At 38.9% G+C, this 16,133-nt stretch overlaps 1 protein-coding gene across 2 annotated transcripts in view; it reads right to left on the reverse strand.

Moving 5' to 3' along the window:
- Window positions 1-16,133, reverse strand: part of LMBR1 (limb development membrane protein 1) — a 67,809-nt gene that overhangs the window by 42,887 nt on the left and 8,789 nt on the right. The window contains exons 2-4 of one of the 2 annotated variants that reach the window (XM_068673444.1): window positions 10,141-10,213; window positions 7,667-7,706; window positions 5,220-5,359 (exon numbers count right to left, since the gene is read on the reverse strand). In XM_068673444.1, coding sequence (XP_068529545.1) covers window positions 5,220-5,359; window positions 7,667-7,706; window positions 10,141-10,213 — 253 coding nt within the window. Of the gene's footprint in view, window positions 1-5,219; window positions 5,360-7,666; window positions 7,707-10,140; window positions 10,214-16,133 lie in introns of those variants that run through there. The other variant, XM_068673446.1, reaches the window with a different exon arrangement.

The following is a 16,133-nucleotide window of genomic DNA, read 5'->3' on the forward strand; positions in this document are numbered from 1 at the left end:
TCTGACTCTTTGCAGGGGTGTCCAGTGAAAGGAAATGAGGCAGTGAGCACAAATGAAAAAACAGGAAAACCAACTTAAAACACAAGAAAAAAAAAACTTTGTGACTGTTGTCAAACACAGCAACAGGTTGCCCAGACAGGTTTTATAACTTCTGTTCTTTGGTGTACTCCAAATCCGACTGGAGACTGCCCTGAGCAGCCTCCTCCAGCAGACTCTGCGTGGAACAGGGGGGAACAGCAGACAGTTTCCAGAGGTCCCTTCAAACTTCAGCCATTCTGTGATTTAGAAGGAAAACCTACGACTGACTAAAACTAGGACATCTGTAAGACACATGTGACATCTGCAGGAAGGGATAAGGTTTGGAAAACAACCTGAAGTGATAACTGATCTCCGTTAAGGGTAACTGTTTTATTGGGATTTTCTGAGCCAGACACCTTCTAAACAGCCCGTTTCTCATACATGTCCCTATCATCATCCTATCAAACATTTGTAGGATGCTATGTTTTTAATTTGTAAAAGCAATAGCTTATCTGTAACTTACTACTAGCAGAGCTAACAGGTTTAACTAGCGTTATATGTACTGCAACCTGAAAAGACAACCCTTGTAGTTGAAAAAAAAAAAAAAAAAGGCTCAGTCCTTCACCTTCCCCAAAACACATGTATTTCCAGTCCTACAGAACTACGTATCACCTGAAATCCCAAAAAGAACATCCCTAAGGATTAAAAAAAATTAAAAAAAAAAATCCTTCTCAGACTTGCTTTCTTTCTAAAAATTGCTCCATTTGGAAAGCATAGGGAAAGAAGGAGGCATTTACTGCATGTCTGGGGAATTCATTATTGACAGAAACTCCTGCATTTAGTTCCAAATGTGAAATGGTTATCAGTTATCTTCATCTGTCTCCTCCTTAAAAGACTTCCATCACGTACGTTTTTCCCCCCTTATTTGAATTTCAAGGAGAAAATGGGGGGTATCTGCTAAGCAACAGACAATAAAACAACATTCCAAAAGATGCACAAAATACAACACCAAAATGCTAAAGAAAACAGACTGCCTCAAGGTGGCTAAACTTGAGCTAACAAAGAGGGGGATTTTTCCTTTAGAATTTGCTGTCAGGAAGCTCCTGTTACCACTGAAGAAACATTAACACATAACATCAGGAAGAATGTCAGCAGCAGCCCTTATCAGAGATACACACATGCACTCAGAGTGCTTATTATTGTGTGTGTGTATATATATATATATATATATTTTTTTCCCCCTCCAGGCTTGTATATTTTATTTCAGTAGCCTTCTCTGACTGAAAACAGCACATTCAGTTACCCAACACAAACCTGAACACCCATTTGTCCAAATTTCAGCTATTGTATCACACACGTACGTACAGAACAGTTCTAAGAGATGCAAATTGTGCATACAGAGCATTTGAAAGGATGGGAAGGTGGTGCACATCTGGGCTGATGTTTAAGTTGAAATCCAAAATGTACACATAAGCAGCTGATAGGAACCACGTTTACAGAATATTAGATTACAGCACTACAATGTACACGTGACATTATGAGAGGTAAGGACAGCTGCGGTGCTGCTGATGCACACACTTTCCTCAGAGTAAAGGGAACACTAGATTTAGTAGACAATATATTAATTTTATAATAATCATAATAATAATGTAATAGCCTTTAATATCGATAGGTTCCCTTTTCTTTTCCTACCCATCCATTTCACTGACTTAAGAACATAGAGGGCCTTCTTCCCCTACCATATTTTTAATCTTAATTTGATAAATCAAATTTAAATACATCCCCAAAAAATTATTATTTCCTACTCCACTGATTGCATCATAAAACTGTGTAAGACATTTGCAGATTTTAACATATACAAAAGCTTTAAGCAATCTAGTCATTTTATTTGTTTGTTTGTTTGGGGGATCTTTTTACATGCATTTGTAGTGACCTACGAACACTATAAAAATGTCCATAAAATAAGTTAATAAAACAAAAATTAAAAACCCCTCAGTCTCTGGCAAACAGATCAGAGCCTCAGCAATTTTTCTTTTCTTATTCGTGGCAGTTTCATTACATTTTACCTCCACCTGGTGGCTGTCTTTAACAACAGCACGAATGCACATCCAGCTGTCAGAAGTAGCTCTGGGTTTAGTTCAAAACACATTAGGTAAGGTTATTTATACTGGATCTAGCTATTTAGCTATGGGCCTCCTGCCTAGTTTCAGAAGTTAAAGGAATACACTTTCCATTTTTCTACGTGCCAAAACCAATGCAGCAAAACACAGTATAAAAAATTAATATCACAATCAAGTATCACAGACTATATCTGCAACTGATAAATTAATGCAAGTATTCCAATGCAATACATTTTTTTTCCATCTGATGGGAAACAAAACACAACACAAGCTATAAAGTCTATGCTAGACAATTATGGAGATATGAACATTTTCTAAATTTGAGTGTTTGTGATAGCTCTATCAACTCTCAGAACTTGCACACGTATCTCATGACTTATTTAGTTGGGCCATAATGTAAATAATTTACAAAGTTGGGCCGTTCCATGGAAATCAGTTTTACAAAGCAGTGCAACACTATTCTGCAAACCTAATGACGGCCACAAGAGGGAGCCCCTTACCACGATAAGGTTTTGAAATAGTTTTTTGTCAAGTTCCAGTACCAGAAGCCTGAGGTCAGATCTAAAAATCTACTCAAATTTCTGACAGCTTCACAGCAACTGCAGAAAATCTTGTTTTAGTTCAGTCGTCTCTATCCCTAATGAAAGCTTTGGTCAAACTTGGAAATGCAACAACGCTGAACTTCCTACCATGCTAGCCATTGATACTGGACTGAAAGTACGTTATACTGTGCAGGCATGAAGTGATTTCTTTATTTTCTCCTCCAAAAGACTATCATTAAATCAAAAGATGACAGTCACAGAAAAACTCAGAAGCCTTTGTATGTCAAAGCTATTTTTCCCCGTAGATTTCCAACTATCTTACATTTTCTCAAGTACTGTAACAACCCTTAACAGAGTATTTCAGAGTTGCTTATTACAGATTTTTCACTCTGCAATGCTGTAGTTTCTCCCGAGTCAACTCAGACACAGAAGTAAGGATTATTTTCCATTAAATAGATTTTTACCACGTTTTGGAGTGAAGAAAGTGCCTGAACAGCTAAATCTCTGAAAAATTAGAACTTCTCCCCACATCCCCCATGTAGGAGGCATACCAAATCAGTGTTACCCCACAGTGTGTGTGACAGGTTAGATGATAAATTAATCTGACTAGAAAGAGCCTCTTCAAATCATGGAGCCTGATCTCCTGCTTAAAACCAGCTAACCTGCAGGTGCAGTCAGGCTGCTCTGGGCTTCAGACAGTTAAGGTTTAAAAAGTTTCCAAGGATTTAGTCTCTCTGAACAACTTTTTCCAGCATTTAACCATGCTCATTGTGAGGAATTTTTGCTTTATGTCCTGCAAACATTGCTTCTCGCCTCATACTGCATGCACCAGAGAAGAAACTGTCTCTACATGCCCACTCAGGTCAGTGAATACTGCAGTCAGATCCCCCTGAGTTTGCTCTTTTCCAGAACCTCTTCGCACCCTGGCACATAACCCACTGACTGGTTTGTTCCCTTTTAATATCTAACTGTCCTTATCTGCAACAGCCAGGGTCTCTTTTCCCCCACACTTCACAGCTTGGGGCACAGACCTGTGAAGTCTTAGAGCAGACTTTACCAGCAAAGCCTGAGGTAAAGACCATCTCAAGTACCTCAGCCTTCTTCAGGTTAACAGCAGCAGAGTGCTTTCCTGGATTTTGCTCTATGTGAGCCCCTCACCAGATTCAACTCCATCCGTACCTCCTGATTTCCCACTTCGGGAATCAGGCTTCCCTAATTTCACCCCAGAATATTAAGTCAGGTGATATTTCTACGTTCCTCCTAAGCAGTTCATCCCTACTTCTACTGGCCATGAACATCCTCTTTTTTTCAGAGCTCAGGAGTTTCCCATTAAGCCATGCCAGCCTCCTACCACACCACTCCTGCTCGTTGTCTTGCACACTGAGGTAGACTGTTAGAGGGCTTTAAAGAGGGTACCACTGAAAATAAGCATCTTTCCTGGGTTCCTCTGGCTTCAGGGCTTTCTCGAATGATATCCTACACATGCAGCTCCTCAACGTAACAGTCTTAAAATATGTCTTCGTTCTCCTATTTTTCTTCCTTGCATCTTAAACTACTCAGTCACCACAATCAGGGTTGCCATAGACCAGCATACCTATAAGCAGCTCCTCCTTATTTGGTAATTTAAGAAACCTTTTACTGGCCAGATAACATAGAAAATACTCAACTAGTTTCAGAAATATGATCATTGATATGCTTTATTTCCTGGCTTTACCTACCTGCACTTAACTTGTTGTAAATTTCTTCAGTCTTATTAAAGGAAAACTGCAAATTAGGGATCTAGAAATTCCTGAGTTAGCTGTCTTGTTAGCAAAAACTACTGACAAACATCCTGTTTTCAGAGTTATTTCCCCTCAGACACACAGAGTGGAAAAAAAACTTTCAAATATTAGTACCCATTACACATGTTCACATACTCTGAAGCATGATAACCAGTCTTGACAAGCATACAAAACTCACTCTGCCGGGCATCAAGGCATCATTCCCGCAAGTATATTTGCAGAAGTTACACTTGTCTTGAACAATTTCAAGGAAAACATCATGTATTTCTGTTGCGACTTTATTATGTTCAAAACATGTTCTACAACTTTCCATGCTTACAGAAAGTTGGGATTAGATAGTTAAATTCAACCTAACTGCTCACAGATAGCAAGTTTCTTGAAACAAATTTTGTATTTAAAGAACAAATTTATCATTGTAAGCAAACAGGCTTATGAATCTTGCATTTACACATAATAAAGGAGTTTCAACAGTGCATTTTCAAGTTAGTTAGCTTCTGGTAGCTCTTATTCTACATTGATACTCAAAACAATGAATTTGGTTCAATTCCAAGTCATCATATTTCTTTAATAAACAACAGAACAGTGAAGACAGATTTTAAGAATGCATCATCACCCAGCAGCAAAAAGCAACTAACCAATAACATATCAACAACTCATTCAGCATTTTAAAGGAAAATGGGGTTATTAGTTTAAAAATAAGAACAGATCTGTAAATGTATAATGACATCAATTTTAATTACATTATGCTGAGTACTAACCATGAATTAGTGAGCCATTTAACCACTGAATATAGTAGTTTTGTGGAAAAGAAAGCAGGATCTCATTGCTGATTATTGAGAAAGGTAGAAGCAGGACTGCACCAGCTGAAACTGCTAGAGTGAAGGTGCTCAAGAACAGCCTGAAATTTAAAGAAATGTACCACTGTTACCAACGACAACATGCTCTGAACAGGGTTAAATAAAGTAGTTAGCCTACCTATTAAAACATTGTCTGAAGGTAGCCCTGTGATTTCCATAGTATTTCGCTTTAAAAAAGCAAATTCAAATACCAAGTAGCTTACAGAATCCAGTAAAAATAACTGCTTTTTAGTAACTACCACAATTACAGTCTTTAGAATTGTGTACATTCAATGTTATAAGATTATTGGAATTTATGCAGTATCTTTTGATGATTCATATTTTACTTTTCATTACCCCCATACACACTTAGAAATATTTTTCAATTTCTAAATTCTTACTACATTTTTTTTTAAAAAGCAGACCAGCTTTTTAATGCCTATAAAGTGGGTATAATTACATAAATATTTTAAACACCAAACTGAAAAAAACTATTGCTTTTCTTTCACCGAGTACATATTTGAATATCTCACAGCTTACGGTTTTTGATAACTGAAGTTAGTACTGAGAAATCATCAGAATTATGTAAAATGTTTACACCTATTCTCTTTAGATCACATACAATTTATACAAAATGCCATCTTGTGGCATAACAAAGAACTGTGTTCTTCAAAAAGCAAAGTTGAAAACATTCTCACAGAATTAATCCAATGCAAGAACAAAATAAGAAATAATTTTCAAAACTGTATAACAAGAAAAATAAACTTAGAGATTGTTCCTATGACAGAAGCATCAACAAGCTGCTCACAGAAATCTTATTTTTCCACAACAGTCTCTACAAATCTAATTTTCATTCACACAATAAAGAAAATCAGTATGACTAATGTCCTTTCAGAAAAAGATAGGATATGCTTTTGTTGTTGGTTTCTGAGATATTTTTCTTTTACTTAAAGATGTTTAAGCAGTCAAAATTACGAAACCTAACACGCTGTCTTTTAAGGTGCTATGGGAGTTTGGCTTGGTTTTCTCCCCCGCCCACCTCTTTTAAGTCCTGACAATTATGCTTCCCAAAGAAACATCTATCTGTAGATGTTTGACAGTTACTGCTGTTTGAAAAATAACATGCCCACTTCAGGGACAAGAAAGCTTAGGTTGAAAAAACAGGAAGCAATTTATAACACTTTCAATGAAAGGATATTATTCTGAAGTGCTAATCTTGTCTTGACTTACACCATGGTCTTATGAAAAACACTATTTACAATTGGTATTTGTTGTATTTTAAAGCTAAGCTAGAAAATAGATTCAGGGGGTAACAGTTAACCAGACAAGTTTTACTCTTTGAATGTTGAAAAATTCAAAGCCAGACTAAGACCACAGCTGCTATGAGAATCATTCAATCTTGAAGAGCCTTAATTCGCTGCAGTCTGAAAACCAGATGAGAACCTCCTCTCTACTACAGAGATGAGAGCTTCATGGCATTAAAGCATGTATTTTTTTCTCTCTTGACCTGAGGTAGACCTTGTGGCAAATGAGTATTTTTAAATCCATAAAAAGTATCAGACACTAGTGGGCGAAGCGTGTAAGATTTATATATTTGTGCATCTTTCAAGCTTGCCACAAATGCACAACTAAAAGTGATCAGCTTGCAATGTACTCGGCACTTTCCCAGGGTACAAGACAAAGCAATAAAACATGGAATGAGCTCTCCTTCCAACAGTATGACAGTACCACCACAGAAGAGCTGAGAGCATTGCAGGAAGTAGCAAGTCCACATGTTTTAGCAAATCACAAAACTGCGAGGGCAGCGACAACTCGCAGATGTTCTGTAAATCTTCAGGGATATTTAAATAGGAAAGATTAATATCTAGTTTTACAAAGGAACAGGAAGAGGACAGAGTCTCTGGCAGACCAGCAGGTCTGGCAAGTGTTTGACTTCCATTCACTATTCTTTTTTAAGCCCTGTTCAGATGATCAAATGCAGATGTCTACTTTATGGTGAGCTAAGTTGCTCTCCAGGATCCACTGACTCCCTTGACAAGATTGCCAGTGACTACTGTGGTGGGACTTACCTCACATAACACCTGCATTTAGACACCTTACCTTAGGTGCCAGTCTGGATTCTCCCCTTAGCATCAGGTCCTCATAAGACTTAGTGACTACCAGGATAAAGCCACAGGTGGAAGAATCCCTAGACCAAACTGCCTTCTCTCAACGTGCCTTTCACAATCCAAGTTTTTTCCTCTGCCCTCTGACGGCACGTTCAATTTGCCATCATATTTAACAGGGATTGCTGTCTAGTTTGAAAGCACACAAGATTCCTGTCATAACCATATATTCAGGAAAGAAAGTTCTTAAAGAGCTATACATACGATATTCTGTTAACTATGGCATCTTCATCCTCTTGCTCATCTGAAAAAAATTAAAAAAACAAAGTATAGAAGGTTATATTCAGTAGGTAGTCTTATATCCTCAGGCTAAACTTACATATATAGGAACACAATTAAAATTTAGGGTTACTAAACCAAAAATATATATTACCATCAGTATTTCAAGAGGTGTCTTATATAAATGATTTTTTTTTTAAACTAGTCTTAAGCTCTTTTCATTCAAGTTAACTACAAAGTTATTTCACTTTATTTCAAGCAGTTTTAATCCGCATATTTAAAATACCTTCCAAAGGGCTCTATGGCAAGCAAGCTTTCAGATTTCCTACTACAGCTGCTGCTACAAACTGTCACCCTGGACATCTGAAGGTTCAGAGAGCAGACACGCTACACTAAAGTCTTCAGGTCCATACTACCTACTACTGTAAATCCCTAAATAGTTTTTTTATTATTATTATTTTCAGTATTAATATTGGGGATGGGGTGTTTTGTAGGGTTTTGTTATTTAAAACAAAAAGAAACACACACACACACACAGAAAGCATACCCAGAACAGGAATGACCACTCATTTCACTCAGTTACTTCTTACTCAATCCCCCCTGCTGCTGGCTTTGTTTTTTGTTTGCTTTTGGTTTTGAGTGGGAGGTAGGGGAAGTGAAGATCTGTTGTTGTATATCCCAACAATTTTAAATCTTTTCAACATTTAGCTCAGAGATCAAATCAAGAGTATGTTCTTCATCTATTCTTTATTCACTTTTCTATATGTGTCTGGGTGTTATTCCTACATTTGAAATCATTTTAGAGTCAGCTTTCTTTAATCTTTCAAGTCTACCAGCTTTTCCATAAGGTAACTCAATATCTGTTTTTCAACCCAAGAGTAAATAAACCAGGTGTTTCAAGTTTTTAAGTATGCAACTCAAAATAAACACATAGCCATTAACATAATGTACTTCCACAGAATAATTGCAAAAGACTGTGGGGTTATTGCTTTCCATTTCTTTGAGTGGAATCTGATGGTGTTTTGATGGGAATCTCATGGTGTTTTCAGAGACCAAGCACAAGTCTCTCACGAATTTCCTTGGTGAGAGAGCTTGTTGTGGAAACAACATTTTTCTTCCCCTGAAAGAACTCCAGAAGTGCTAACTCGCCAAACAAATCTCATCAGGAAAATCCTAACTAAATGCTCAAAAAACTTTCAGAAAGTCATGACAGCTGCAGAGCATTTCCTCTCACTAGCTGTTGAGAGCAACTGCCAAAAAGGTAAGAAGTATTCACATCCAGGAGTTTGCCAAACCCATTCTCCCTTCCCATTCTTCCACACCTCCATATAGCAGCAGCTTCGTAGAATCCAGAATACACGCTAAGATCACAAGGTAGTGTCTGTTTTATTCATTATGTTGAAAGAGGCACACTTCTTTCATTAGAAAATGCACTAAATTTTTTGAAGACTTTTACTTGTTACACACAAGTCCATTTGTGAAAGTAGTGCTATCCTAACATAGGTCATTAAAGCTCAATAAGCAGTTTCTAAATTCAAAGTGCCAAGGTCTTGATGCATGCAAATGCTTTTCTGGAATGATTGACTGCACATCAAAGTCTCGGATAAGCTGTCAAGAGCCAAGGATTCTGCCATTTTATACAGATTTTTATGGTATTTGCCTTTAGAATAGATACAGAAGAAAATGACAGACGTCCTTATACATTAGTTTCAGACAGACAATGTTTCTAAAGTAGGAAAAAAAAAGGATCAAATATCCCAAGGACCAGGCTTCAGTTGGGAAGGTCATAAAGAACACATTAAGGAAGAACAATAAAACAACTGTACCTAAACAAAGCAGAATTATTAGACAAAAATCCACTACTTCCCTTCAGTACAACTGGCAACCTTTTCACTTTACCAGCTAAAGCTTTGAACTTGATTTTGATGTTAAAGTACAGCCTGAAGACACTTACTCTAAAGAAGTTGACATGAAAGGAGAACAAGATCTAAAGGCAAGAGAGGCAGAAGTGCCTACTTGAAATTCTCCCCTCTCTTCAGTCTCAGAACAGCTGAAATATAGGCTGACACGGAGCCACAATGGAACAGACTGTGGCCATCCACACCACCTCCCTCCATCACAGAGTGCCAGCTACAGCACCCACTGATCTTCTGAGATGTTTCAGTGTGCTTCATCTGTGGTGTAATTAGAAGGCACGCTGAAGAGCCTAAGTAGTGCTAGAGCTGGCACAACAGCGGGGATGGAGAACTTGTGGCTTGGGAACAAAGGGAGCAGATAGAGGGGAAGACAGCAGCACATACAACCAGATCAGCTCAGGCTGCTGCAGCCTGAGAAACATGTTTGGCCAGAGATCTGGACAGGTTCTTCTGCTTCTCTTGTGGTGGCAGAGAGCAAAAGAACCACCTACTCACTTGAAAAAACAAAGTGAATTTTGAATATATTAAAAACTCTGTGCTTACCTGCTTTTCGTTTGTATCTTGTGATTATGAAGTAGGAAACTATGTAGAGGACAGCAAATAGGAGAAAACAAATCTGGGAAAAAAAATTTGCATTAATTAGGTTGTGAAGAAATGCCTGGATTATAATAAAAATGAACAGAAAACACAGTATCAATAATTTAAAGGTTAATTCAGATCAATACAAGTGTCCTGTATATAAATGTCAGTGCTGGTTTTACAGTTTATACATCATTAATAGAAAGTTAAACCAGCAAGAACAGCTCAAAGCAACAAACATTAGAGCCATAACACAGCTAACAAGATCTACTCTAAAATGAAGAAAAAGTCAGTGTTTTATGTTTGTTATGTGCTGTTTTTTTCCAAGTTTGAACATACTCAAGTCATAAGATTTATCACTCCTTGCCACAAGCGATGTAGGGGTAATGGTACAATGGGTTCCTGAAGATCTATTTTGGAATAAGCTATCAACATACATGAAGGAAGTAGTTAGGATTCCCATTTCCATCATGTCTGAGCCCAACAAATTCTAGGCAACAATGCAAACCATTGAGACTGCACACAGTGGATGCCTGAGCGTGAGCTAGTCAAACACAGTTTCCTCTATAGTTGGAGAAGCCAAGGGCACAATTCTCCTCCTCACAAGGCAGACAGCTTATTTAGGTCACAAGTACCTCGAGCCCAGTGTGTCTTGCGTGAAATTGTTTCTAAGATTTGGCACTTGAACTTCATTCAATACAGTAAGACAAGGCCCGAGCAGCCACAAATACAAAGGAAAGGAATAAAATGACAATACAGTTTTAACCTTTCAAGTCATTTGAGGTAACAACAAAATAAGAGTTAAGTTGCTCTTGAAGGAAATACCAGAGGGTCAACCCTGCTTCCTTAACCCAGCTTACTGACGCCTATTAAAAACATGAGTCAGGAGTAAAAACAGCAAGGCACGCCACCCCAAGAGGCTGCAGCCCTTCATCTTCAGTAGGACTTGAAAAATAACAATGAAGTGCTGTACTCCAACAATATATTTTGTTCTTTTTATTAGCTTGCAGCAAACAATCACCTACACACGCAAGCTGAGAAGCTATGTGAAGTATCCCAAATTATTAAGATCCTTTTCTATTACGATCCTTTTGTTTTGTGCACAATACTGGTAGCCACCGAGCAGGTCTCCTGACACAGCAGTTGACCAACTCAATCACGTAAAACTGTTTTAACAGTTTTTATTATTAAAGAGAGTTTGTCCTATTGCCTGCATAGGTGTTTTAATTGGATCTGCAGTTCACAATATTAGCCTCCCAGTGTGTTTTACTACAATCTGCGCGTTGATTTCCATTGTGATCTGAAGCTGCAAAACAGTTTAACTCATGCCTGGGAAAGCAATTTCCTTAATCAGTCATTTAAAGATTTGCTGCCTTTAACAACTTACTGTCTCGGAAAATCAGGAGCAGAACAACTGCCCTAAGAGAAGGAAGAAAGTCAAAGCAAGGGTAACGATGATAGTCCTTAAAATCCTACATCTCAAATGTACAACCAAATTACATCTAAACAGGCAGAATGATGGGGAGAATGTGAAGAGAAAAGGATGTATCACATAATTAGCAAAGACTTTTTGAAGAGTACTAAATGAAACAACTCTCGCAGCTTATTTTTATTATGTAGTCGGACACATTAGATGAGAAATAAACACAGCACCTGGGGGCCTGCAATTGCCCCACAGACTTTCCCCAGTGGTGTCACTGTGCCATGGGGCTGAAAGGAGCAACTGAGCTCATCTGAGCAGGCAGCACACAGCAGTGATGTCCAAAATACAAATGCTAGAAATTGGATGTCATAACTAGGGCTCTGTATCCAAATATTCAACCTGAATAGAGTTCACCATTCTAAATTGCTTTATTTGAAAGGTTGCTTCAAAGAAGAAAGGTTTTTGATAGAGAAACGGGATTTAATTTTAAAAAGCTGGGATGTTTTTCAATCATAAAGAACAAAAAAAATTGAGAACCACCTTGGGCTTTCAGAGCTTGCCCTGTTAGTAACAGATAACAGTGCCAGTGCAGAAAAAGAGTCATTCTCTGAGTTTCCAGTTTCCCTGAAAACTAGACCAAGCCTACAGATAGAGGCATCTAATTTTAGGCACCCACCTTTGAAAATTAGGTGTGACAGACAGGGTCAGTAAAATTCTTTTTAAAAAAAATCTGCAAGACCCAAATAACGCTGCTTCTGTCTAAAACACAGTTAAACTCTCTTTTTCTTGTTTTATTTAAAGAAAAAGAAAAGGGTGACCGCTGTCTTGTATGCATCTTCAAATAGATGTCCTCTATTCCATCTGTCATAGCAAGGTTACAGTGAAAGCGTGGGTCTGTACTTACACAGTACCACCAAGATAAGTGAGGTATTTGCAGAGTACAGCAGGAGAAAGCTGCCCAGTAACATGAACTGTCAAATGCCGTATTTCCAGTTTTAGGTGACACCTACTTTGCAAGTCAGCAGTAACGTGTAACCATATATCTTGGTGTAATTATCATCCGACTTCTGTCAGAATTGAGAACGATTGTATCATTGCAAATATTGAATAAAAAGTATGTATCTTCACTAATAAACACTTTTTTAATGAATAAAGAAGTAAATTCTAATCAGTGAAAGCTTTAGGAATTTAACAAGAAAAGAGTATTCAGAAGTTAAAATTTCTTCACAGTAATCGAAACAAATCACTAAGCAAACTCAAATGTGCCTTTGGTCTTGGTTTATACTCAGTGCAAGCTGTGATCCCAAAGTGTGAGTATCCATGTGTCCTGAATAGCCTTCTAAAGGGAGTAGCAAAAGCCAGCATCCTAACTATTTTTAGTTAAGCTGGGGAAAAGGAATGTGTTGCCCATGAAAGCCAGAGAATAGACTCCACTGTCCTGTCACACTGCAATCCTGGGCTCTTACTCCTCACGCTGCTCTTTGTTTTGTGATATTTTTGTACTGCAGCGAAAACACGGCCCTTGTTTGTACTTGTTCTCGTCTCAGTTCATGTTTCTTAATTATGATGACTGGGCTTGTATGCAGCACTCCAGGTACAGTCAGTCCCGTGGCTGTATGTAACAGCTCTAAGCCATCCCTTCATTACTTAACGTACTTTAACCTGTTCACCCGAGAGTCACATTAGTTTTCCTCCGATCACCAAACCCATCCATGCTGTCCTCCCCAGTTGCTTCCACTTGAGCAGTTCAAAAGATGGCAGAAACCTGTTTTCAGGATTAAGGTGAATAAACATGTTTCTTTTTTCCTTTTAGAAACCACACCTTAATTTTACACTGCCTTTATATCAGGGTAAGCCAGTCCTTTCTGTAGCGACCCAGCCATCTACTGCATTACCTAGACATCCCAAAGAATCAGTAGCATGCTAACAGCCACATCTTTTACATCATTTTCATTATAGTTGAGCAAGACGGCTGTTAATACTGATACCTGAGGGAACCAAATAGCAGATTTGTCCAAGCACCTATCATCATGTACCCTACAACCAGCTTCTAATTCACTTGACTGCTCTACCCCAGTTTACATAATACCTTTCTATGTGTTATCTGGATATAGCCCTTAGCATATGCAAAAGTTTAACGATAATCAGATGTCTTCAAAAAACATATCCTAGCAACTCTTTTTTTATCTTTAAAAAGGCTCAGAATAGGATTATCCACATATAAAGAAGTTTTTAGTGTCCTAAACCAACTGTTAACTTTTATTTCTAATCAAAGGTATTAAAAAGCATCCAGGTAGACACAGTACAATAAGACACTATTCTAAAAAGACAAATACATTGGTATCTCCAGTGAAGGAAGAACCTATATCCTTTAAAAAACATCTAAAAACCATAACTATTATGTGACGGTGATATGTATAAGCTAATATTGGAATATTCTGTTAAATCCTAATCATACTGCAAGCCCTGTTTCCAACCAAAAAGCATTTTTTTATGCCATCACTCATCCCTGCGATACGATCTGACAACAGGTAAGGATGCTGCAGACGCAACACATCTGGTCCAAGTTACATTCCTCGTAACCCCAAGTTTTCCACAATTGCTTTTCCACTGGAGCACAGATTAAGCTCTGCCAGACTTGAGGGGAAAGTGAAGACACTGCAGAAAGTGTACACAGCTGTGATTAATCAGCATTGCTGACACTCCCTCATATACCATTGATTAAAAAACTTTGAAGTTTATTTCCTTAAATTCATCTTAACTTTAGAAAAAAGGCAAAGCAATCATAGATCTGTTGCTATAATCAGACTGCTCCTAGGAAGCTGCTTCAAATGCATGTTCTTACATTAGAGGGGAACTACCCTGAGTCCTTGTTTGGCCAGCTGCATCAAAATATAAAAGAAAAAAAAAAAGAGGAGTGTGAGAATTTATGGTTAGAAACAGTTATGCAAATCGTTTCTTTTTTTATTAGTATTATTTTCAAACACCACCCAGCAGCTGAAAACAAAGCCTGTGAAATCCGTGCTACTACATTTAGGGGCTCCCTTTTAGCAGGTGGCACACTAAGAAGACTTTCTGACATCAAGCATGTAATTTATTTAATCTCTTTGCATGGAAGAAACACAACCTCTGGTCGGACAAGCAAAAGAAACCCATCTTTCCCTGGATTTCGTCTTCATTTGGGAAAGGATGTGCTGTTTTGCCTGCTGAGGTAACACATAAGACACACCAAGAGAAGCTACTTCTGGGGATGCACTGCATTCCTAAGTATCTTGTATCCAGCCCCACCAGTCTCATACTTCTGGATCCGTCCCAGGCAGCTCAGCTCCTGTGAGGATGGAGCTGGAGATCAACTCCACGCATTCCAGTTTGTAACCGTGCATGTCTGAGGCGCTGGCACTGGAGAGCCTCACATTAAACACAAACAAAGGTCTGAACTAACTCAAGTTACCTTGTGCTTATCCCCCTGACAGCTACTAAAGATCAGCTGACATTAATTTGTCCGTGTTGATGACCTTTAAAACTTTGGCACTGAAGTTCATGCCGTGGATTAATAAAGCATCATCTGCTGTTGCGAGCGCTAGAGGTACACATTCTCTGTAAGACAGAACGTGCTCGAAATACACCGGGGTTTCCCCCTCCTCTCCCTGATCCACAGAACATGGATGCTATTCCCCACTGCAATTAGCGTGTGCATCTGAAGAGTTGTGGTTCTGTGCAAAGAAAGACCGACAGCTTCTTTAGAGACAGTCTGTACATAATGCACTGTATCCACCCCAGTTGTGCTGGAAGCGTAACAAGAAAGAAAAAAGCACAAAGCTAATTCACGCAGAAATTACCCAGTAACGGCAGAGCAGTGCACCCTGGCAAAGCCCCCCAACAGCATCCTGGGCGACATTACCAGGAGCAAAGCCAATAATCGTGGGAAGTAATTACCCCTCTCTAGTCAGCATTCAGGGGATCACATCCAGTTACGAGCCTCCCACGTAGGAAAGCCGCTGGAAATTACAGCAGGATGAGCCCAAAGTGGTCTGAGGACTGAAAAGCCTGCCCCGTGCTGGCAGGCTGAGGGACCTCAGTTTGTTCGCCATGAACACAGCAAAGCTTTAGGGTCCTGCCATTAGGTACCTGTCATTAAGGCAGTAGAACTGGGCTCCTGACACTGCTGCATGGCCAAGGATGAGACTGGAGGTAAAGAAAAGTTTCTATACGGGGCCAGTGGAACAGGCTGCCCAGCAAGGTTGTGCCATCTCTGTCCCTGGAAGTTTTCAGGAGCCAGCCAGATAAAGCCCCAAGTAAGCCGGTCTCATCCAGATAAAGCCCTGAGCAAACATCATCTCATAGCAGACCCTGCTTCAAACAGGGGGCTGGGGCACAGTCAGCCTTCCTTTCTGCTACCCTGAACAAATGAACACGGTGAGAAGTGTTGGCACCTCAAAATTTATATCTTTCTCCACTTGAATGTGTTTCAAAGTATTTGTTTAAGCACAGACCCCCTGTAAAGCTGCCAGCAATGCCCTCCTGCTATGAAAAA

Source organism: Anas acuta, chromosome 2, assembly GCF_963932015.1.
Source record: "Anas acuta chromosome 2, bAnaAcu1.1, whole genome shotgun sequence".
NCBI lineage: Eukaryota > Metazoa > Chordata > Aves > Anseriformes > Anatidae > Anas > Anas acuta.